We start from the raw sequence: 25,470 nt of genomic DNA, 5'->3' as shown, positions 1-25,470 counted from the left end.
AGCACTGTACCCTAATCATAAAGATTCAGCATACAGTCCTATGTGCATGCATGCATCTTTGCATGTGTGTGTACATGTGCACGTGTGCATGTGTGTGTGTGCCTGTGTGTATGTGTACTCCTGTGAGTGTGTGCATGTGCATGCATGCGTGTGTGTGTGTGTGTGTGTGTGTGTGTGTGTGTGTGTGAAGGTCAGAGGTTGACATAGGGTCACTCTTCCCCATCACTGTCACTGCTCACTGAACATGGAGCTCACGCTTGTCTCCATCCCTCACCTCTGGGGTTATAGATGCCAGGATTTTGACCTGGGTGATAAGGATCCAAACTCAAATTCTTATGCAAACGCCTTACCCACTGATGGGCATCCTCAGCCTTCTGTGTATCCTTCTTACCTCATCCTTGCACAGCTGCAAGAATTGGGACAGAGCGAGAATGAGGGGAAAACAGAACCACAAACAGACCAAAGCTGGAGAAGCTGCAGCACCACCAAAGCCGAGTGTGTTTATTATATTCAGCTGGACGGGGAGGTGGGGCCATGACATCGTGCTGAAGAAAGGGGCGGGGTTATCACATACATTTAAACACTCAACCTGGTCTGTCTCTAAAGTGTTTGGTCAAGGTTGGTCATATAGCTTGAATTGTTAGAACGACATTTGAGTGACATTATCTGTTTGATGTGAGTATCAAGATCATAACATTTACTGTCAGTCACTATTTCGTCATCCAGCTTTATCTTTGTAATACTGGTGGGAGCACCAGTTGTATGGCACCTATAAAGTAGTACATTTCAGAGAAGCTCAGTGAGTTCAGAAACATTTTTCAGTAACTATGTAACCTTTTAGGATTTTTTTAAAACTTTTTTTGATCATGAGCATAAATTTTTTTTGACATTTTTTATTTTATTGGATAGTTTTTATTTACATTTCAACTGTTATCCCCTTTCTTGGTTTCCCCTCCAGAAACCCGCTATCTCTCCCTGCTTCTATGAGGGTGCTCCCCCACCTACTCACCCACTGCCTTTCCACCTCCCCGCCCTGACATTCCCCTACACATCAGTATAAGTCTTTCTGCATCTGGATCCATGCTCAGAGAATTATGGGAAAATTAATTTCAATGTAGCTTGGTATCAAGAAACAGTTTATTCATGACAATAGCTTTAGGAAAGCAACTGGCTTATTTAGCTGTGACGCAAATTAAGGATGAGCACCAGATTTTCAAAGTCATGAGAAGTTGAATTGAAATTTTGGCCTTATTACTATTATTAAAAGACAGAGAATTTAGTTTAAAAGCCATACTATGTTCAATTGAAAGCAACATGCATATAAGTTACACACACACAGACACACACACAGACACACACACACACACACACACACACACACACACACACACAATTGGCTTTTATTTGTGATTCCTGAATTGGGCCTTAAAACCACAGTAAGCCAAGGCTACAAGGTGGTCATAGAACGATTATGGGCACAAAATGGAAGTGACCCACAGGGACAGCTTCATTGATGATAGTGGGTGATTGTCCTGTCTGAATCCGCTAGCTACCTGTGATTGAAGTTGAGCTGGGGGAACCCGCTCCACCTCAGCCATTTGTTATAAGAGGTTACCCCCAAATTAGGCTTTCAGTTACTTTGTACCAAGTTAGGCTGTAGTCTGTTGCACAGAGACTCAATTCCAAAGGCGTCCTCCAGCCCAAATTTAATTTAGTTTTATTACTACCTATGCCTAAAATCAGCAAGCGTTCTCTATTAAAGGGCCAGAGAGCGATTATTAGAAGTTGCAGAAATGTGATCTCAGTTACAGCTCTCTGCAGCTGCTGACAAAAATGGCCGTAGACAGTCTGTATGTAAGTGGGCACGGCTGTGTTTTAATCAAACGTTGTTTATGATATGGCCGCGTTGCGGGTGAAGTAGTTTGCCCATCCTGAGCTGCAGGATCTCACCCCAAGAAGTTCTGTTTCCTGAGGCTGTCTGGAGGATATGATATACTATGTAAAACAAACACCATGTGCTCAGCATGTAGTAACACTCAAAAACAAGTGGCTTCCTGAGGGGCAGCTCATGCCTCTTGGGGAAGCTTCCTTCCCTGAGGAAACACATCTGGGAAGATGTCAAGTTCCAGGCCTCAATTGGCAATTGGGCAGGGCCAGGTCTTCAAAAATGTAATGGTTTTTCTTGTGCTTTATTAAAAAGTATTATATCCCAGCCCGAGGAAATGTCTCAGTTGGTAAAGTGCTTGTCTCTCAACATGAGGCTGTAAATTTGAGCTCAGAACCCATGTTAAAGGAAAAGAAAAAAAAGACCCTGCCTCAAAAGACAGGAAAAAAAAAGAGGTGCATGGTGCTAGAGGTTGTTCTGGGCCTCCATAGGCACCTGAACTCATGTCCTCTCATATACACATGTGCTGTCTCTCACACATGATTTCATACCCTACCCGTAAATAACATATCACTCAGCCTAACCTGTCTTTAATCATATGACATAACTGCATTTCAGGTATGATTAATAGCCATTATATAATAAACACATAATATAATTATGTAATAAATTATCTATAGTTCTTATAATAAGATTATACTTAGGGTTTTCAGTCTCGTTCTATAGGCAATACTTTAAAACTTGTGTGTAACATGCCTTTGTGATTTTTTTTCTTTGTTTCCTCACAGAGACACATGCCATGAGCTCCTGGGACATGTGCCACTGCTGGCGGATCCCAAGTTCGCTCAGTTTTCTCAAGAAATAGGCTTAGCCTCTCTGGGAGCCTCAGATGAAGACGTTCAGAAACTGGCCACGGTGAGCTACCCGCTCAACTTACAGAACTGTTCAGTGCCTAATTGTATGACGATGTAAAGCTCACGGCCTTTGACCATAACGCCTCGGCTAATGTTCTGGGGAGAGCGTGATTTTACCCTAACTCTGTCTAGTTTTGCAAAGAGATAATGAACTCTAGGTTTATTAGCTACTGAAACACGTATTTTCCTGTTTAGTTGGATGGATGGACATAAAGGGGTAGTTGGTATTTTAGGGTTAGAGCCCTGTAATCACTGTCACAATTAGTCAGCTCAGCTACCGTGGAGCAGAAAGCAGCCATAGATGACACATAAGTGAGTGTATATGGGTATATTCCAACAAAACTTTACTCTCAAAAAGCAGGGGTGGGCTAGATTCGGTCTACAGGCTGTAGTTTACTGAATCCTGTGAAAACATTTGTCATAGTAAAAGGCGTGCATTGGCAGCAAAGTGGGAATTGCAGCAGTACTGTTTCTCTGACAGGTTGATGTGGTTATCATCAGATATGAGGTGAGGACAGCGTTAAGAGACTGAGCGTCACAGTTATTCTAAGTACACACCAAGAAAAGATGGACTAGATGTTATGATACCAGGAACGTTCTTCCCCAGATGATGTAAGAGGAAAAGCGGGGTTGGATGTTGTGTTTAAGACGTTAAAGAATCACATCTAGAAAGCGTATGCACTCTTCCTTATTTCAGAGTCTAGGAATAGAAAGATGTTTAGAAGCTTCCCAACCTGCCGGGATAGAAAGCTTAAATGAGTATGGTCGTCTGGTAAACGGGAAAGGAGGTCTTAAACTGAGTGTGTTTGCCACAGTTATATAGCAAAACAATACTCTTTACTCCCAACAAGAAACATTTTTTTTCAGTGCTGGGAGATGGCTCAGTGGGGCAAAGGTACTCAGGATGCAAGCATGAGGACCTGGGTTCAAATCCTCAGCATCCAGATATTAGCTAGGTATGGTGGTATGTGCTGTTCATTGCAGTAGTGTGATGGTGATGGGAGACAGGAAGATCCCTGGGTCTTGCTGGACAGGGAATCTAACCAGTCAGTGAACTCAGGGTTCAGGAAGAGACATTGTCTCAAAAAATATGGTAGAGGGTAACAGAGGAAAATGTCTAATATTGACCTTCATCTGGATGTGTGTGTGTGTGTGTGTGTGTGTGCGCGCGCGCATGTGCATGCACATACACATGTATATTTATATGTGTGAGTAGAAATTCACAAGACAGTCTTGCGATGGTTTGTATAAGCTTGACCCAGGGAATAGCATGATTAGAAGGTGTGGCCCTGTTGAAATAGGTGTGTCACTGTGGGTGTGGCTAAAAGACCTCACCCTAGCTGCCAGTCTTTCACTAGCAGCCTTCAGATGAAAATATAGAACTCTCAACTCTGCCTGCACCATGCCTGCCTAAGTACTGCCATGTTCCCATCTTGATGATAATGGACTGAACCTTTGAACCTGTAAGCAAGCCCCACATATATGTTGTCCTGTATAAGACTTGCCTTGGTCGTGGTGACTGTTCACAGCAGTAAAATCCTAAGACAAGTCTCAAATGTCATTCTTCAGGCATTGTCCATCCTTTTTTGAAACAGGATCTTTTACTGGTCAACCCAACCCAACCCAACCAAACCTGCCCAGAAACCAAAACCCACAAACTCTGTGTGTGTGTGTGTGTGTGTGTGTGTGTGTGTACATATACGTATGCATATACATATCTAAAAGAGTAACATATTCATAGTTTCTGAGGATTCAGCCATGGATAGCTTTGGGGGCATTATTCTTTGTTTCCATTTTTGTATTTTCTGGGGCTAAATATACTACTTTTAATTTGTTACCTTTCTTACAAGGGCAAATAGACTTTTGGGATAGGAAAGTTTTTTTTTATTATATTTCTAATATCCTTGACTTCACAGTCTTAGCTCCATAAGCTAAAACACTTGGGACTGGTAGAGTTCATTAGACTGTTTTTCATATTCTTTTGTCTTTTTCTCCCTCTTTTCTTACTCTGTTGTCTTTTCCTGCAACTGTACCTAGGTTGCTTCTCTGTTTCTGTGATAAAAAGGTTGCAAAAGCAGCTTGGGGCAGAGAGCCTTTCTTTGGTTCACACTTCCTAACCTCTGTCCATTATTGAAGCCAGGGCAGGAACTGTAGAAAGACGCTGCTTGCTGGCTTGCTTTCCATGGCTTGCTCAGTTTGCTTAAACAACCCAAGATAGCCTGCCCAGGAATGGCTCCTTTCACAGTGGGCTGGACCCTCCCACGTCAATCATCAATCAAAATGATATCCCATGAACACGCCCCAGGGGCCAGTGTTACAGAGGCAGTTCCTTAACTAAGGTTCCCTCTTTTCACATGACTGTGGTTTCTATGAGCTTGACAAAAACAAAACAAACAAAACAAAACAAAACAAAAAAACAAACAAAACTAACCAGCACAGTGTTTGAGACTAGGATTCTGAGGGCAGAATCTAGAAAAGACAGTTTTCTCTAACTGCAAAATAACCGGCGGCAAGTGAGGGAGGACCAAATGTCCACCGAGAAGGGCAGCCTGCTTGCAATCCTGCGGTGGTTTTGATTGACAAAAAAAAGAGTGTAAGCTTGTGAAGGACTTTAAGGCAAAATATTCTGACTCTCGTCAGTTTACTCGAAATGTGCGCATGCGCATCCGTGCATGGTGTGCGTGTGCGCGTGCGCATTTGTGTAGTGACCCGTTTTGCCTGGTTTACTCACTTTTATTGATATTGCTCGATCTCCCATCCCACATCCCTCTGACTTTCGGATTCTTACAAGCCTTACAGTTTCAATTCCTTCCAATTTTGTAAATTGGTTGTTTACCCTGCAGTGTGGCACACCCAAGAAGGATCAGGAAAAGTATTATCTGTATGGCAAGGAAAATGAGGAGAAGGACACTCACACTGATAAAGCTGGTGACTTTCATGACACGGGAATCCAATTGCTATTGGCATCTGAGAACCTTTGCTCATCTCTCAGTTAAAAACAACGGGGGTTGGGAAAGTACTGGGAGCTGGTCTTGGAAGACAACACAGGTTCTGACCAGACCATTTCAAAGCATGGGCTGTGTAAACAGCCTGCTGGGTACCGTGCATGTTAATGGCTTTCAAGCCACACACTGAGGGGCTCGCTTGTAAAGACCAAGAGTTTAAGCCTTTAAGGCTCACCCACAGCAAAGTTCAATGGCTAGGGAGAGTTGTAGCTGGCTACACCTGATGAGAAATGGAGCTATTATTACTCCATCCCGCCAACTTGTTTGCGTCAACTCCCCTGAAGAAGTAGTAGGTGAGAACGAGAGATGAGTTGTACCAAAGGAGAAAAATCCACAGAGGGGACAGATGGAAAACTACATCCATTGCTATTTATGTAGACTGCGAGACAGGCTGTATTATTCCTATACTCCGGGTGAGATTTATATTATTAAAGCTTCTGTTTATATAGTGCCTGCTTTTCCTTGTTTATGGTGAATTTAAGCACATATAAAAAAAGAATTATGACTCATGAAAGAAGACACTTAATAACTTTCTGGAATCCACTGTCAACAAATCTGAGGAGAAAAACAACATCCACTCAGACTAATTGGCATTGCTAAACTTGGTTTTGTCTAAGGCTGCTTTTGGACATCTGGGTCTGGTTTCCAGAGGCTTCAGGCTGCATTGCCTGTAGACACTGTATTCCCTTGCTATATTTCTGCCTGATATTTATTTTGACATGTTAATAATGTTCAGTTTCGAGAATGAAGCTATCTCAGCTGCTTCTCTGTGGGCAATGGTTTTTACGCCCTGAGAACCATTTAAATGAACCTCTTTTGTATCTAAAGAAATTGATGATGATGCTTGGCGAGTGTATTTCAAATGCATTGTTATACATGTAAATAATTTGCCCTCTGGTGGATAATGAATAAGGCCATTAGTTTTGGCTGCTAGATTCTTTTCTTACCCCTCATAGCTGTCGCAGTTCTGTGCATGACAGATATGCAAAAATATTTCCAATAAGAGCATGTGTTCTAATTTTGAGATAAAACTATTTCCCATTTCTGGTTAAGGTGGATTTCATACATTAGTGTGCACATTGGGTTTGTAGACTCAAATGCTGTCAGTGGCCAGGTAGGTAGCAAACATCTATAAAACAGTCAGCTATAAATGAGTAAGAAGCTTTAGAGTCTTTGGAGAATGGGAGAAAACACGTCATGCCTAAAGGTTTTCAGATGCAAAATTAAAACAAAACCAAAAGTCTGTCAACAATGAATCACATCTCTAAGTAGAAACTGAACTGTAGGATCAAGGTGGTCAGCCTTTGTTTTGGACCAGAGAGTTTTACACTGGACTACACTATGTTGAAGGGACAAGATCACATGATCCTTACAGCATACTGTTTATTCCCAGTTATTCGGTTCTGTTTGGTAGACAACAGAATATTTTTTTTCTAAGATGGCTACGACAGTAAATTATCTTATTGTGTTGAAAGGCAAGCTGATTTGAAATATTTAAGTATATCTGTTTAAATACTTGGCTTTGTGTGTGTGTCCATCCCTGTGTTCATGTGCATGCATGTGTCTCCGTGTGCGTGCATGTGTGTGTGTGTGTGTGTGTGTGTGTGTGTGTGTGTGTGTGTGCCTTAGTACAGTGTGAAAGTCAGAAAGCAATTTATGGGAGTTGGTTTTCTCTTCTACCATGTGGGATCTGGGGATCAAATTCAGGTGTTTAGGCTTGGTGGTAGTGTATTTTATCGGCTGAACCGTCTCACAGGCCCTGAATTATAACTTAAAATGGCTGTAAACACGATTTTCATACATGTATCCTGAGCATGTTTCAGTTCATTAATCTGGAAAAAGCGAGACAGTCAGACAAAGTGCAACTCCAGGAACTGAGGGACTTTATGGCCACAGAAAGAAAGAGTTCCATGGTTAGATAGAAAATGACATACGGTTCTGTAGGCAATAAAGCTGGGACTTCTTTGTTTGTTCAGGATGAAGTCACATGTAGCTCAGGCCGGCCTTGAACTTCCTATGTAGTAAATTCCCCACCAAATACAGCTCAGGATCTTCTGCCCAGAGACTGGTCTGGCTCACTATTAAGGCTAGTTGGGAACCTCTGATCCTCCTGCCTCTACATCCTGAAGTGCGAGATTATAGGAGTGCACTCCAGGGCCTGGCCTAAAGCCACAGTCTCGAGGTTAATTTTTCTACCAGGCAGATACCATTTGCATGTCCATGGACAAATACCATGGTGGGATCAAGGGAAGGGTGAAGGGGTTTACTTGAGCTCAAAGGTCAAGGGCACAGCCCATCATTGCAAGGAAACCAAGGTAACGGAGACTGAGACTAGAGGTCCCATAGCTTCCACAACGCAGAAGCCAAGGGAGCATCCACGCATGCCAGAGCTCAGCTGCTTTTCTCTACCTCATCTTCTTTCTGCCCAGGGATACCCCCCCTCCACAATTAAGATGAGTCTTCCTATACCAATCAATATCATCAAGACAATCCCTTATAGACTTTCTCAGAGGCTAACCTTCATCCAGATAATCCCTCCCAAGTTGATTTTAGATCTTTCAGTTCGACAGCAGCAACCTTTGTAGCACAGGGAGGTGGTGATGTTGAAGAGAGGTAGCGTAGTTAGACCATGCGCCCAAATGCCTTTCCCAAGTAACCTTTTGGCCTCCTTTGTATATCCAAGATCCTTTTTATGCAAACACTAGCACTCTAGGCTATCCTCTTTGTTACAGAACTTCCTGCTTCACAGCCTGCAACTGGACCCAGGCAACTACAAGAGCTGTCTGTGAGCTGGTGCTTTTTTTGTATCTCGCTATTCTTCTGTCTGTGAGACTAGTTATTCATCTGTACACTGATGCACAGACGGAAATGAACTGATCAAGGGAACTTAGAAACCAGCCCTAGAAATAGACAGATGTTCCTTCCTCCCAAAGGGAGGATGTATAAGAGAATCTGTCAGTGGCTGGTGTACCCCATCCTATGATGCTAAAGTCTCTCTCTCTCTCTCTCTCTCTCTCTCTCTCTCTCTCTCTTTTTTTTTTTTGGTCAGTTTATTCCTCACATCATAAAGGCATTTGCAACCAACCATGTGGTACATCATCTGGAGGAGAAGCAATCAATAGGAACACAGATGTTTCCTAAGCAGAATAAATTGGCCCCTGGTCCAGCTGGAATTTTCCATCTATATGGGGCTTTAGGTCATTCATTCAGTTCTGCTGCCCCTGAAATGTGTTCACCTTCGCTTTCCGATTGAAGGGATTTTATTAGTGGGTCTCGATAATGCTGACGAGAGGAGAGTACTAGCCAAGGGCAAAGGAGGAGTAAGCAATCTTTCCCAGGACCTGCTCCCAGAGCGTCAGTCTCACGGAACAGAAACAACCACGGGCGCAATTCGGGAAACACTGGGTAAACAAAAAGCTTTAACTTAGAGGACGATTTAGAACCTTAAATAAGATATATGCAGAGTCTCTGCAAGTGACAAAAGTTAGTTTTCTAAGTTTGTCACATTTCCTCCATTCTGAGATGACAGTGGCCGTACCACAGACTGCTAGTTTAATAGTGGGTTTCACTTCGTTAGTTGAGGTGGAACTTTCAACTAGCAAACTTTTTTTTTCTGACATTGAAAGATGAAGGTCCACTCTGAAAAAGCTAACGTGGGAAAAAACTGAACTTGAGAACGAGGAAAAGTCCTCTTTCATGGAGTGCATGTTAGTATCCCCATTCCACAGATCGTCTAAGAAACATGATTTAGGAGATGAAGTCTAGACAGTCTTCTGAAAATGGCAGAGGCCTGACCAATTGGCTAAACTGTTCCCTAGTAAAAATCATCAGGGTATTAACAATGCCGAGTTCTGTTTGTACGTTCTCATCAAACAAATGCTTTATTTCTGCCATCGTTTGCACTGGCTTGGGCTTTGATGAGCATCCTCAACTGCGCTTGATTTTGTACGTCTAACCTGCACTTTTCTTTTGTTGGGAGTGGCTCTGAAATGCACGATCGGTCTTAAGCTAAAAACCAATTAGAGTTCCCATTACAAAGATAAGGTTAGCCTTAGTGTATGAAGTTCTTATCGGTATTTCCCACTTTCTGGGCACATCTGCTTGCTTCTTGAATTGTCTTTTTTCTTCACGTAGCTGCTCGTGGGAGGGGAAACATAGGACGCTAGAAGATGTATGTGCAGCTGTCCTTCTTTCTGAACACGGATGACATTAAGAATGACCACTTTATAGGGAGCTCGAATAAGCCGCAGGCTTATTTATTCTGTGTGGAGTCTTTGAACTGGTTCAGCTGTTTGAATCATTTGATACAAAGCTGACGAAGGGCTGGAAGGAACGTGTCTCTCTATATCCTTAATTGAGATGTTCGGGTGAATGATCAGTTTGTATGTTATTACCAAAGAACTTAATTAAAAGTTAATAATATCTATTCCAACTCATTACTCTCACTTTTATATCTGCTGTGCATATAGAAAAGTAGAATCCTCTTGTAAGCGACGCTTTGCTTCTTTAACGAATTTGTTTTCGTTGCTTTTCTTTATCACTCATTTGTTGTCCAGATGCCCTGAGGCCCTGCTACCTTTGGTCTAGTTCTTTTCCGAGAATATTTAACTCTGTAGCCAAGGCTGTTTGGTCCTATCCCTTTGTGTTTTCCTCATCATGTGTGCCGTTCCATTGTGAAGGATTTGTCATCGGCTCATGTTACAAGAGCTCTGCCTCCTTCACCTGGTTCAGGAACAAATTTCTTTGTAGTGTGAGGTGTTTGTACACTTTCGCAGCTCGCATCTTTCTCTGTCATTTATAACTGTATCCTAGGGGCCTCCGAGAGCCATCATATAACAGAGGAAAGAGAACAAATATAGAGCACCTAGTTTAGAAATTTGGAAAACTCATAAAAACAGAGTTGCTGTGGTAACATCATTCCCCGATCACCGGGAGAACACTGGGTCTATTTGCTATATAGTAGCATTAGTTTGTCCCGACTGTCCCCACAGCCAATGGCTGCGCCTCTCAGTGCTCCACAGACATTGGTGGAGAGGATATTCAGGCTGTCTGGCAGATAGCATAGGGAAGTCTCTACCTTTCTTTTCCTCTGGACCTCGGGATTGAACTCAGGGTCTTGCTCTTACCAGGAGCAAGAACTGAACCCCCACACTTTCCCTTTGAAGTATTAGAGTCTGCTGAAATAAAGTCACATTGGAGATTATCATAGGACAAAAGCATATATATTTATTAGTGTGCACAAGCATAGGGGCTCATACTTAGAAATTCAGAATAACAACATGCAACACTGATTTCTGAGTCTGGAGGGCAGCGAAAGGCGTGGCCCCAGGAGCAGAGGAGAGGGCCTAAATGTACAGTTATCATAGGTGGATTTGGGAGGCAGCTTGACTAGTTCTGAATGTGTCCTCAGGCTAGGCACTAATTCTGTTACATCCTTCTGCCTCCAAAGCCTTCAACAAAACAGTACTATTATTTTCTGACCCGATAGGGAGTGAAGAACAAATGACATAAGCCACTGTTACCTTGGGCACTGTGACATCATTGGTACCCTCTTCAGGATGGCTGCATTTGTTCTCATCACTGCCTAAGAGATCCTAAGAACCACACTGCTGAAGAATTCTAAAGCCATGTCAAAACCCCAGCCCTCCAGATCGCACCATGCTTTTAAAGTCCTGACTTTGAGGTCTCCTTACTTTTTCTTCTCAAAGGGAGTTTGAATGCTTTCATCAACTATGGGAGATTTCTGCAGTCCCTTTCATTTCCATGATGATATGCTGGAGAGAGAGGTTTCCAGTTTAACTACAATGGCACAGGCTATCAGGATCTTAACTCGCATTAACAGAAATATCTGCGGTGTAATTCCATTTTCCAGCAAAAGCGGAAAGAAGATGGTTGGCATTTTTTTCTTTATGAGCTAGAATAGTGGAGGTAATGTTATATCAAACTATAGGAATTTAATTACCCCATTCCACAAATGTAGTTTTCAAATAAAGGAGTCAAAAGGATTTTCAAAGCCATTCTTCTGAACTGCGATATAAAAACTCAGAGTACATTTAGGAGATGTAAAATGTATTACTGTACATTATGAGGCACTGCGCTCAATGGTAGCACAATAAGAAACTCGACGTGAGATTGAACACACAGTGATTAAAAATCTCCTTGCTTGCTTCTTAGCAATCCTGCAATTTTTCTGGAGTTCTACATGCTTGTTGCTGTAAGGATGGTCATCTGCGGAATAATTCTGGTGGGTGGATTGAAACTTCAGGACAGGTCTTACAGAAGGTAGAGACATTGTCATTCAAAAGCTTAAATCCAGACAGAGGTGCAAGGGAGAAATGCAGTTAGGGTTGGAAGGACCAATCCTAAATCACCCAGGGGGTCACTGTCATTCTTCCCAGTGCTTGGAATCCTGCCCTGTCCAGTGTCTGTAAAAACAGTAGTAAAGTTGTGTGAGTATTTGTGTGTATATGTGTTTGTGTATGTGTTCGTGTGTGTATGTGTGTATGTGTGTATGTGTGTATATGTGTGTTTGTATGTTTGTGTATGTGTGTTTTTGTGTTTATGTGTGTGTATATGTGTGTTTATGTGTGTATGTGTGAGTATGTGTGTGTGTTTGTGTGTATGTATGTGTATGTGTTTGTGTGTATATGTATATGTATTTGTTGTATGTGTATATGTGTGTATGCTTTGTATATGTATGTGTTTGTGTGTATATGTGTGTTTGTATGTATGTGTGTATGTGTGTGTGTATGTGTGTGTATGTGTGTGTGTGTGTGTGTGTGTGTGTGCGTGTGTGTGCTGGCTGTCTCAGTAATTCCACTACTACAAAGTCTTCACAAAAGCCATTGTTTCTCCTTCTTATGGGACTGACACACGCTCATTATGCGAAGTTTTTAAAAGCTGGATGGAGAAGGAAGAGACAACATAGGCCATTTGTGATCTCACCACCGCCATGGCCACACTTAGCACTCTGGCATAGAGCCCTCGAGTTTTCCTCAAAGGCCATTTTACCACATCAAAAAAATAAGTCCGTAATGTAAGTCTGGGCTCTAAAGAAAGGACTAATGAGGTGTTCATTTGCTTATCAAATACTTGTGCTGCTTGGACAGAGCATATCTTTTACCTCCACAGAAGACAGAACTGGGAAAACCCCGGAAAGCGAGGTCCTATAGCTTTCTGCTTAGCCAAGTCTCAGGGTGGTTTTGTGATCATCACACACATTTTGTCAATCTTTACTCCTTTCATTGGTCATATTCCCATTAGTAAGTGAAAACTGATACAATTTAATTGATCCTTACCTCTTCTTATTGTTCTCTCTCTCTCTGAGTAAAACCGTACACATCTATCAGTAGCCAAAAAGTTCTCGAACTTCTCCGCAGCACATGTTCCCAGGATGCTCATTCTAGTAGGAATTAGGGCAGGACCAGAGATCTGTAAAGCACAGTGACCTCTTCTCTGAACTTCCTGAGCCTGTGCATCCCTAGGGACCAGCATGGAGGCAGTATAGTGTAGTGGATGATTTGTACTGGGGTGCAAATCTAGGTGTTGTCAACTACAGGCTGGATATCATAACAGCAAATATTAATTATGATCCTTGCCAAAGAATAGTAAGGCAAACTTGGTTCATTGGCATCATAATTGGTCCAGGGGGCCTGCAATGGGCTTTGCAATAGGAGATAGTTGGGCTCAACTTCCAACACAACAAAGACAAGTGGGACTTTATAACCACTGTGCAGAAAGGTGGTGGTCACTGCATGGGAAATTCCTAAGAGAATTCCCAGGGATGAGGAGGTGTTCTGGTTAATCTGATGTTATAGGACCATTGCTGAGGTTGCCTGGGAGATGATGGGAGAAAGGAGCCCGTTTCGATTCTGGGGATCGGGGAGCCTGGCTACATCAAACTAACAAGTTTCTCGTTCAAACGGGATAATGTAGGAACAAACTCGGAAGCGTACAATTCAAGGCCTGGCTGGGACAGACAAGACTGTGGCCAAGGACAGAATCATAACATCTTCCGTGTTTCAATGTCATCATCTTTAAAAGGAGACTGATACTGCTCTCTAATGCCAGAGAGATGTAAAATTGATGAGCTAATGCACCGGGAAGCTGCTTGGCACAGTGGTGAGTGTGAAAATCGTGCCAGCGTTCCATTTCGCATCGCTATGCTCCTAGGCACCCAGGTGGCCATGGGAGTGATCACACACACAGGAAAGACCCTGGAGAGTTTCTGCATTTGCGTGTGACCTTGGGGGGGTAATCCAACTTTCAGTACCCCAGCTCTGTCTTTCTGAAATGCAGATGGTTCAGTTTACTCATAAAAGGGTCTTAGACGGGGCCGGTCTGCTATTTTACAGTGTAAAATGTTTTATCTATAAATAATAGAAGGGAGGGCCTCTCCGGGAAGATGTCAAGCTTCTCCCTGGAGATGGAGGAGCTGCCTCTGACTTAATAGCGCACCTCCCCTGAGCAAACACAGAGAGAAAGACAAGTCATAGGGAACAGCTTGGGAAAATAAATGAGGAAGTATCGTGTGTGCCAGAGAGAGCGCGTGAAATATGAATTCCTGATGGAACTTCTCAAGCAGATTAAGAGTGATGCTGTTAGTCAACTCAGCCCTCCCTTAATAACCGAGCAAAGCGTTGCGTTTGGGGGCTCAGATCTTGGCTGCTCCACCCTGTGAGCTCGTGCTTCTGATAACCCCGTCCAGGTGTTCGCAGTTTGGATGGAAGACGACTGAATTTAATATAAAATTACATAAAGCAGGTGCTGGAGGAGAGCCAAAAAAGGTTGTTTGTTCTGGCTTCAGATGCACTTTGGTTTCATCTCCAATGTGCACACACGGGCCCTATGTTTGATGTCCAAGGCTTAAAAATTCTTTGTAACGAGCCAAGGGGAAGTACCTTTAAATGGTTTGCTTTAGAAACACTTAAATGCTGAGCTCTACAAAGGTGGGTTGTCTGTCTCTCTCTCTGTCTATTTATCTATCAATCTAGTTGCTTACTTTTTCCTTTCTCAAATGCAACTAAGAATTCTTGATTCTTAGCTGAGATACAGTCTTAGCTTAGATAAAATCAAGGCTTTGGCTGGTGGATGGCCAACGGACGCTGATTCTTTACAAAGCTGTTCTAGCAGACCAAAAGAAGCTGACTTGTAATTTGTGTGTGTGCGCGCATGTGTAAATATATTCTTGCACACACACACACACACACACACACACACACACACACACACACACACCCCTATACCTTGGTTAAATTAAAAAAATTGCCCATATTTGCCCAGCAGAAGTTATACAAATGCCTCGGTTCTCAGATTTCCAAAGCAATCTGATGCCCTTGTGCAGTGTGACAATTGGCTAGAGCTGAGACACTCTTGTCCCGCTAGACAGGGATCAGTGTGACTTCTATGTTCTCCATGTATTAAGCAAAAGGGAAAGCCGGGGGGAATGGGGCCATCATCCCTGGCAGTCACAAAACATCAGCTTGCCTAGTAGCCAGAGAGCTTGGTACAATGATTCCCGGAAGACTTCAGAAATAGCTCAAGTCATGGTATTCTTTATTATCTCATGAATTCTCAATGATCTAGAATTAATCTTGTGGCTATAAACGATGCCTCTAAATCAAGTACAAACATGGACTGGTGTAGTTTTAGTGCTATATTTTACTCGACTTTGTGCTTTGTAATATGACTTTTAAGCTATAAAAATGGTGCATTATACTTCTGACCTAACCTCATTCGTCATAGTCTTGGCCCTCTTGAACTATGCTCTTTGCAGTACTGTTTCCCCCAGTAAGTCCCAGATGACTCAGTTTCTTTCCTGCCTCGTTTATAGCATGGGCTACTCACTGACTTCCAACAGGTGTGTATTGTGATGCCCAGATGATCTAGGGGTCACAAAGGAGGTGAAGGTACCCAGCCCAGAGCAGTCTAACAGAGGATGGTCATGGAAAGGCTAGACAGACCTTAATCTGTTCCGGTTCTGTGAATGACACACTTAAGAACCCCAGTTGTAGTGTCCCACAGTGTCCAGTCACCTTGGGAACAGAAGGCAGACATTGATGTATAGAGCAAACCACACAGAGTTAGGAGCCAGGTTCACATGCTTGTAATTCATCTTTATTTGTCCCTTAAATTTGCCAAGCTACTCAACCCAAGACTTAGTCATTTTACCTGTAAAATGGGTGGGTGGGGGGGGGACTTAGCATCGAAACATAGTAATAGTTTAATAAATGGTTATTCATGATACTTTTCCTGTTTTATAGACAAAGAGCCTAAGACACAGAATTGGTAGAAATAACTTTCACGAGGTCAATGCAGAGGTTGCCCCTAAACTGTGGTTCTCATTTCGAAGTCAATGTGCTCAGACTTCTAAATGACATTATCTCCACAGTGTCTTCCTCTTAGGGCTGCTGTGAGCATGTTGTAAAGTTCTCAGTACTGTGTCTCGTAGAGTGTAGGCTCCAATATCTGGTGGTGATTATTGCTAGAGACAGGGAAGCTCAAGTGAGCTTGAATGCTGTCTAGAGTTTCAATTACTGTAGACCATCATGTGACAGGTACTCAGATTCATGAGTACATCTCTCCAACCCCCTTTCCACATACAGATGGTTGGTGTCAGCTGTGAGCTGGAGAAATGAGGATGGTGGTGGTGTTGGTGACTAGAAGAGAAACAGGATCTCATTAATAAAATCATAAAGTAAGAAGTCTGATCAATGCAGTGGAGTGCTGAGATCTGCTATTTTTCCTGCTAAAAATACCTTTTCCCCTCGACAAGTTTTCAGATATATAATCATCTTTTAGAATCCCCGGTCTTGCCTGGAAAGGAGTCAGTGAGTAAGTGTAAGGTTGTTAGCCCTAATGTCTGGGAGGGTGTTGCTTTTAGGAATGCAGGGATAAAAATAAAATGACCCTCTAAAGATAGTGGTTACCCACAGCTCATTTGGAAGTCAGTAAAAACCTCATTTTTTATCAGAGCATTGGAGAGCTGACCTTTAAATTCACCACATCTGGGGAGAATGTGTGATTTGATGCAGAACATTTTGGGGGCATGCCTAAGGATGGATGGCCAAGGATATGCTCATCAGTTCACTTCTCCTTCAGGGAGCACAAAATTGCTTAGGTTACCAGTCAGTTCGTGGGTAGTTCCAAACCTGTAACATATGCTTCAGTGGGTCTTCCGTGCAAGGAAGATTAAGCACATATATAGATTGAATGCTGATCCATGCATCTGGTAAGAAAATGATGTGGGCATGTATTGTGTGTGTATATGTGTGTGCATGTGTGTGCGCATGTGTGTGTGTATGTATGTGTGTGTATATGTGTATATGTGTGCATGTGTATGTATGTGAGTGTGTGCGTGTGTGTATGTGAGTGTGTGTGTATGTGTGTGTAGTGTGTATGTGTGTATATGTACGTGTGTATATGTGAGTGTGTGTGTGAGTGTGCATATGTGTGTGTATGTATGTGTGTATGTGTGTATGTACGTGTGTATATGTGAGTGTGTGTGTGAGTGTGTGTATGTGTGTGTGGTGTGTATGTGTGTATGTACATGTGTGTATGTGAGTGTGTGTGTGAGTGTGTATGTGTGTGTGTGTGTTCACAGGAAAGTCAAGTTGTTTTAAGGCAGCTGGTTGGTTGCTTAATGAGTTCAATGAAGGCTTTTGGAAAGAAATGTTGGTATTGCTTTAAAATCATAACCATATTTTGTGAATTCCTGTTATAGAGATTTTATAATGGGGGCTCTTGTACTGCATCTAGGGTCCGGGAGGCAATATGGGGAATACAAAACTAGCGTTTGATTTGTGAAACTCAAAATACCTGCAGGTCCATGGAGCATGAAGAGAAGCCTATCTGTATTCCTAATATGCTTTTAAAAGAGCAGTGGATATTGTGGGAAGCAGAATTGGATGGATGGACATCTTAGAGATTCATCTCCTGGAGAAAATAGCATCCTTCTGATCTCACGTGCTGTCATCAGCCGAGTGAAGGTCTGAACGGTGATGCTGACAGAAATTCCTTGTAGCTGCTAATTCTGAACAGTCTGGACTAGGAGGCACTTTAGTGCTCGAGTCTGTCGCATCATAAACTCTTCCACATTCTGACCAAGGACTGTTAGCATTTTCCCTGGCTAGGCTTCAGTTGGCTCCCATTCCTCACAAACAGCAAACTGAGAAACTTTCCCCCTGACGTTTTCAGATAGGGATCCAGATGTCAGAATCAACAGAGTTTTCAGTCACCACTTGTAACGAGGAGGCCAGAAGCTACTTAAACACTAGGCTGCCTGAGCTTCCAAGCTTCTGTAGGCAGTGCCTGCCAATTAGCCTCCAGTCATGCTGCTAAGGTCCTGCGATGCTCAGGGCTTGACTGTGGCAAGGAGGCCAGTTCCTCCTTTCCTTACTGAGGTGGGTGGGGGTGGGGCTACTGTTAAGGTAAAACATTGGATGAGGTCATGAATGGCTAGATCCATTTCTGAACCTGTAATTGAGAAATCTGTTTGAGGGCTACTACAGAGAAGTTCTCTCTCTCTTTTCCCCCCAAATCTTTAATATTAGAAAAACTGGCTGAGCTTAGTGACTAATAATCCAGGTTGGCTGGCATTGACTTTGTAGGCATGGCCAACCAAAAACCTCTTCAAGCTTATCCACATTCTCTTCTTATCTTCCATATTTGTTGAGGACCTACTACGTGTCAGCTAGTGGAATATGCCAGTCAGTCAACAGAAATACCACCACAAGAAAATAAATCATGTTCCCTGGTGTCAGGAAGCTTAGTGTAGTGGAGGGGACAGGCTTAAAGGGTGGTGGTTTCAGTATGACTCTGTACTAGGAACGCTATGTTGGGGATGTAAGGAGGGCCATCAAACCCGGAGACTAGCAGGGATTTGACAGTGGGCTATGTGATAGAGAGAGCTTTATGTGCAGTGGAAACACAAGTATAAAAATGCAGACAGAAGCAGGAAGGTCAGTTGAGTAGTTGCAACCAGCTCGAGGGTAGTAGGACAGGAGAATGATGGCCATTTGGAACCTGGAGAAGGCACAGGCAGGAATATGGAGTCTTTCTGCCACCTGAGTAAGTTTTGACCTCTACTCCAGGGCTGTGGTACACGGCAGTCATGATGGGGCTACCACTTGGCCATTGCCATCATACAGGCCTTTGTCAAATCCCTGCTAGCCTTGTTAGATGGCTGTCCTTATACCCCCAACATAGCATTCCTACTATAGAGTCATATGGAAACCTCCAGCCTTTGACCCGGAGCTCTGGATGTGATCGTGTCCTAACTGGGTCTTGTCTGAGTAGAAGGATGGACCCATTGCTTAGGTGGTACTCATGTTAAATAAATGCATAGCATTCCCATTAGCTCTTGAGTGGATGGAAGAAGGCAGGGGTATTTCTTTCTTCTTCTCTTTTCCATTAAAAAAAACCCATTAAATTCTGATGTAGAAAAGGTAAATGCTAAACGATAATAAGTCAGGTCGCTTTCTTTGAAATGGAAAATTCTCTCAGATAAGCTGGAGGTGAGGCAGTAAAGTTAAAATGACCAGAGGGCTCTTAAAAAAAAATCATGCATTTATTCCAAAAGCTCGAGAGCTTGTACACACACACACACACACACACACACACACACACACACACACACACACACACACACACAGAGCTGTGAGGAGCAGCAGTTATTTAAACATACAGGAAAATTCCCACTATCACTAGGTGCCGAAAACAGCCTATGCCGTATTCTTCAATAAAAGTTTTTTTTTGTTTTTGTTTTTGTTTTGTTTTTTTGCTGACGCTCTTTTTCTCTTTTAGTGTGCCTTTTATATTTGATGATCAATTTTCCACAAGGTCTGCCATAATGCTTCCTCAGAGCGTAGGACTTTGCATTTTAATTCATTCAATGAGCGCTTGCAACTAAGACAATATCTGTTGCTCTCACAACTTGGGGGTCATCGTAGCTAACAGGATGGCACTCAAATCCGGCCCCCCCCCTTTTTTTTTTTCTACTTGGTTTTCTCTGTTTTGGCTGGAGGACAGCTACTGGAAAAAGAAATGACTTCTCCCCCTGCCCCCACCATTTACTCTTCCTCCTTTCCTCCCTCCCCTCTCTCTCTGTATCTCTCTCCTTTCTCTCTGAGACAGTCTCAGTATCCTAGGATGGCCTTGAACTCACTATGTAGCTATGTAGCCAAGGCTGGCCTTGATCCTGTGATCCTTCTGCCTCCACTTCCTCAGCACTGACGTTACAGGTGTGCGTTATCATGCCTGATTTACGTGGAACCAGGGATCAAAACCCAGGGCTTTGTGAGTATTGGGTGAGCGCTCTACCGCTGAGTTATTCCCACTTCCCAAACTGCAGGTTCTGTGGTTGTAGTTGTTCTACTTGTTTATATATTTACATCCCAAATGCTGCCCCCTCCCAGTCCCTCCTCACAAGGTTCCTCCTCCAACCCCCTCCCTTTCACCTCTGAGAGGGTGGCCCTCTTGAGTATCCTCACCCTGGTGCATTAAGTCCCTGCAGGACAATCTGGCCATTGCATAATGCACCTTCCTGGGATGAACCTTTGGGTTCTTCTAAGCCCTTCTCTTGATACCTCAAGTCTCAAGGTTCTGCAGGAAGCACTGTGTCATTCTTTCCAGAAACTTCATCCCTTAAAGCTCACCTAGGAATTCTTCAAAATCCAACATGGGTTTCAAATTCTCCCAACACCATAGTTTTAAAGTAGAGTGAGAACATAGGGGAGAATCACACCCAGGACCATTTAAAAATCGTTATTATTAGTTTTCTTTCCTGATCCATTTTATTCCATCCCCGAGAACAGAGAAATCTCCTCCCTTGAATTTTAACTGAAGAACAGTATAGTAGAATTTAACACACATGCACGCATGCACGCATGCGCACACACACACTTTTGGGTTTGGTACTGGAATCAAACCCATGAACTTGTGCATATTAGGTACGTGCTCTATATCTATCTGAGCCATATCCCTAGGCTGCCTCCCCACATTACAGGTTTGGTCTACATTGTGACCTAATAGCGTGTTTTATTTAGCGATCTAACAGGTTTTATTTAGAGATGTTATCTCACTGGGAATCAGAACACTGGACCAAGTCTGATACTTTTAATTTCACACTTTTATTTTACAGAGTGAAACCCACAGACTCAGAGCAGACCAACAAACCATGCAAAATTCCTTTCTTTCAACAAGCCAGATTCCTGGGGGGGGGGGGATTTCCCTCCTCAGGAACCTTTGCTTTGAAGATGGCAGAACTGGGCAGTCACTGTTTTGTGTATGACTCTTAGAAGTGGTTAAGAGCTCAAAGGGTTTAAGAAATGACAACAGAAATGGTTGTGTGTGGAGAGGGGGAGGTGAGGAGGTGGTGTGGCATTACCAGGGCATGGAGACTTCCCTGCCCCCCGCCCCATGGTTTAAGTAACACGGTCATTAATTTCACCTTTGTTTCTAATATTTATTTTTGCTGTGCTAATATTTCTATTCTAAAGCTTTCTGCCCCGCTCCTAGGCATAGTTCTTACTGCTAGCCTATTATCAATTGCGATTTAATCAGGCTTAAGGAATTTTGGCTAAAGGCAGGAAGGCATGCACTCTTTGAGAGCTGAAATCTCAATGATGCTAAAATTTGAACTAGCCAGGGGTAGATGCTGGGATAGGGGATGGGAGTATGGTGGTGGGAGTGCCGTAAAGGGATATGGGAGGGGGACTTGGATCCCTCCTTCTCGACAACCTGGCAAAGCAGTACACTGACAAAAGTGGAAACAATCCAGCAAATACCCTCAAAGGACTAGCGAGCTTTCTACATTACGTGTTTCTATCCTGACCACATGACCGATTGCTGGTACTGGAACATCTTTCAGAACCATTCCTTCTTTCTGAGCCTTATCCTTTGGCCATGACAGGGACAACCTTGGGGCAGGTATTTGTTGGATGTTCTTCCTGTCCTGTGCTGGAACACCCATCTTCTGCAGGCACCGAGCCTTGATCTGTTAGACCACAAAGAAGTAGTGGTGGTGGTGGAGACAGAACTCACAGGGGATTGCAGAAGGGAGGGTTTCCAATGACTCCCGAGGAGTGAGGATAATGGCTACTCACTCCCCCTGGAACTACCTCAGCACTAGGCCCTGTCTTGCCAGCACAGCAGCTCACAGTAGCTCTGCATGTAGAAGCTTGATCACTGCTGGATGATCTGAGGTTGCAAACTCAAGTTTGATTCATAACTAATAGTTCCAGAATTTTGGGTCCCTGTTTTCTCACGCAAACAATGCAGCCAATAACTTCTCTGTCTGCTTCACGGGCAGGTAGGAGGACAACTTGTAAAAGAACGCGTTGTTAAGCCTGCCTAGGTTGCCAGTCAATGCCCTGAAGCTTGAGGTAAGTCCTACTATGGAGTGATAACCCCAAGTTAGGAAGCACCTTGCTATTCAGTTGCCGGATACTGTGCTTTGGCATTTTTGGACAATTTTGGCTTTCCTTCTGGTGTATTGTTCTTGTTCTCTTATGTTAGGTGGGTTTAGGAGCCCCGTAACTAAGCTCGCTTAGAGCCGTGTGGAAGGTCAGATTGGAATAAGGGAGTGAAGGAGTCTTTTGTATAAACAAGAGACATGGAACTTAGTGCAGTTTCTGCAAGGATCACAGTTTCAGTCAGGCTCTCTCCAGCTTTCTTTGTGAACTTTTTACTTCTCGCCTGGGTAAGTGGATAATAGAATTCTAGATGTGAGAGAATGTGTGTGATTATTAAATAAAAATACTACTACTATGCAAGAAAGGCTTTGTTTTGGAAAGGTGACAGAAAATATGCCACTCGTGTTCCCATCTACTCAGGAATTTGTTAAGTGACATGTTAAGTTTGTTCCCTAGAGAAAAGAGGAAGAATTAGCATCCTTAGCCTTGAAGCTCCTACGTACCATTTAAACCTGATTCATCAGTACAGAATGATTCTCAGAAAAGGGAAACCTAATTATTTCTGAGCATACAGGGGATTTTAGAAGACAGAGAGGCTCTTCAACAGAGAGACAAGAAGAGAAAATGTCCATTTTTAGTATTCCATGATAGACCTGGATTTCTCTTTAACTGGAATATGCGGCCGTAGCAAGTCCCTCAAGATGTTAACCCCAAACATAAAGACAGTGTTGCTTTTCCTTCCTTCCTTCCTCCCTCCCTCCCTCCCTCCCTCCTTTCCTTCCTTCATTTGTTTTTAAAATTATTACTTTTATTTTTTTACAGTCCAGTCATTGCCCCCCTCCCCCAGTTCCTCATCCTATTTCTCTTCCCCATCTCTAAGAGGATGTCCACCCTCCCACAACCCTCCCCACTCTGTGGGGCCTCAAGTCTCTCAAGGGTTAGGTGTATCTTCTTCTACTGAGGCCAGACCAGGCAGTCCTCTGCTGTTTATGTGTCGAAGCCTTGGACCAGCTGGTGTATGCTGCTTCAGTGTCTGAGAGATCTCAGGGATCTGGGTTGGTTGAGTCTGCTGGTCTTCTTATGGGGTTGCCCTCCTTCTCAGCTTCTTCTAGCCTTTCCCTAATTCACAGGGGTCCTTGGCTTCTGCCTATTTGTTGGGTGTATCTGCACCTGTCTCAGTCATCTGCTTGTTGGGCCTCTCAGAGGGCAGTCATGCTAGGCCCCCATCTGTAAGCACATCATAGCATCAGTAATAGTGTCAGGCCTTGGAGCCTCCCTTTGAGATGGATCCCAAGTTGGGCCTGTCACTGGACTGCCTTCCCCTCAGTCTCTCCTTTTTTTTTTTTTTTTTTTGACGGGAACAATTCTAGGTCAAAAATTTTGACTGTGGGATGACAACCCCATGCCTCAATTGATATCCTGTCTTTCTACTGGAGGTGGACTCTTCAAGTTCCCTCTCCCCACTGTAGGGCATTTCATCTAAGGTTCATCCCTTTGAGTCCTGAGAGTCTCTCACCTCCCAGGTCTCTGGTACTTTCTAGAGCGTCCTCCCCACCCCCACGAGGTTGTATATTTTCATTCTGCTGGCCCTCAAGGCTTCTCTCCTGTTTCTCCACACCCTCCATACCTGATCATGTTCCCCCTTTCCCCTCCCCCTCTCCTTTCCCACCCAGGTCCCTCCCTCCCTCTGCCTCCCATGATTGTTTTCTTCTCCTTCCCAAGTGGGATTGAAGCATCATCACTTGGGCCCTGCAGAGAGACCTTTCTTCAATCACCACATGAGACCATTCTGTATTATGTTGGCATGATTTCACGTTGGTGGTTCTTTCAAACTTGGATCGCGGTTGAGAATGGTGTATTACCCGCAGTGATCTGAAGATGGCAGCATTGTGCACCCTATCTGTTTTTTTTTTTTTTTTCTGAGCAATCCTTAGGTGTGTTCCACAGCCCTTCAGAGTTCAGATTGTCACTCACGCTTCTGTCTTTTTCTGCTTAATGACTGTGAATGTAAATTACTCTGCTTTCTTCTGCGGAAGAGGTCCCATCTATCATTCCTGTTTTGGTTTTAAGCTAATAATTATATGTAATTATATTCAAATAAAATATTTACAAATAATTATATATCACGAGTGCGTGTAAGATTTAGAATTCATGAACATCAGCGCTGATGATGAAAGGTAGCCTTCAATTTGGGAGGTGTTAGTTTTACTATTATTATTTGTTTCTGTTTAAAAGACATTAGCGGCCAAGAATCAGCAATTCTCTTTCGCAGGTGTTTTTACAAAGCTCAGTGTTTTTATTTTTTTCTTTACCTCTTGCATATTTATTTTGTGATAATAGGTAGGATATTTGTCTGGGAAAAAAAAAACCTCAAGGGAATATATTATAGATCCACATCTGGAGAGTTGTGTGAGGAAAATAAATTACATTTTCTTAAAATTTCCAGAAGCAGTTAGCTATCCTTGAACTCTAAGACATTTGTAGGGGGGGTCATTCAGTTCAACTGTGAGCTGGCTCTGCCTAGAAAGCCAGGCAGTAGACATGTGTGGCCGGTGTCTTCCTTCAGTTCGTGATCTGAGAGAGGTCTTCATTACTATTGAGAGCAAAAAAGCATCTCTAGTAAGTCCCTAATTCCAATTTCGCCAACACTTCAGTTTTAGATGTAATTCTTCATTACTTATTATCTGTCAGCCACACACAGAGCTGACAATGGGAAGACGCGTCAGAGCAAAATGTCTGCTTCTATGAGGAAAGCGGGCTGCCGAAGCTGCAGCCAGGGGCTTTCTTGATGATGAAGGCAAAGATAGGCAGACAAGGAGCAGACGGAGCCATGGAAGGGCAGACATTTTGGAGGGACTCCCAGATGCAGGAAGGGGCCAGAGAGCACTAGAACCATGGGAAGGAAGATCCACAGGGCTCTTCTTCCCTTGGAGGCCGTTCTGTTGCTAGAAGTGTATTAGCGTAGGATACACTGGATAATCCTCCACTCAACATTTGAATCTTTAGTCAAACCAATGCAGGCCTTTTAATTCTTGTTATTAAAACCAGACAGAGGCCCACATCCAGGGGAAGACGCCGAGGCTGGTGTGTGATGTGTGGAGTCTTCTCAGGAGCCCTGTCAGCCTGTTCTGATTTGGTGCTAACCGGGGCTGTGCATTCTGTTTCAATGATGCAGTGTGGGGAATTAAAAACGCACTTAACAGTCGACCTGGATGCTCCTGCAGCGGGCACCGCATGTGTGTTTCGGATACCTT

At 43.3% G+C, this 25,470-nt stretch overlaps 1 protein-coding gene across 2 annotated transcripts in view; it reads left to right on the top strand.

Annotated features, from left to right (window-relative positions):
* Tph2 (tryptophan hydroxylase 2) overlaps positions 1-25,470 on the top strand; it is a 103,732-nt gene that overhangs the window by 59,321 nt on the left and 18,941 nt on the right. For both annotated transcript variants that reach the window (XM_087557625.1, NM_173839.3), the window contains exon 8: positions 2,674-2,800. In XM_087557625.1, coding sequence (XP_087413751.1) covers positions 2,674-2,800 — 127 coding nt within the window. The remainder of the gene's footprint in view (positions 1-2,673; positions 2,801-25,470) is intronic.

The sequence above is a fragment of the Rattus norvegicus genome, chromosome 7, assembly GCF_021556685.1.
Source record: "Rattus norvegicus strain SHRSP/BbbUtx chromosome 7, alternate assembly SHRSP_T2T, whole genome shotgun sequence".
In the NCBI taxonomy this organism is placed as follows: domain Eukaryota; kingdom Metazoa; phylum Chordata; class Mammalia; order Rodentia; family Muridae; genus Rattus; species Rattus norvegicus.
This window is presented reverse-complemented; position numbering and strand designations above follow the sequence as displayed.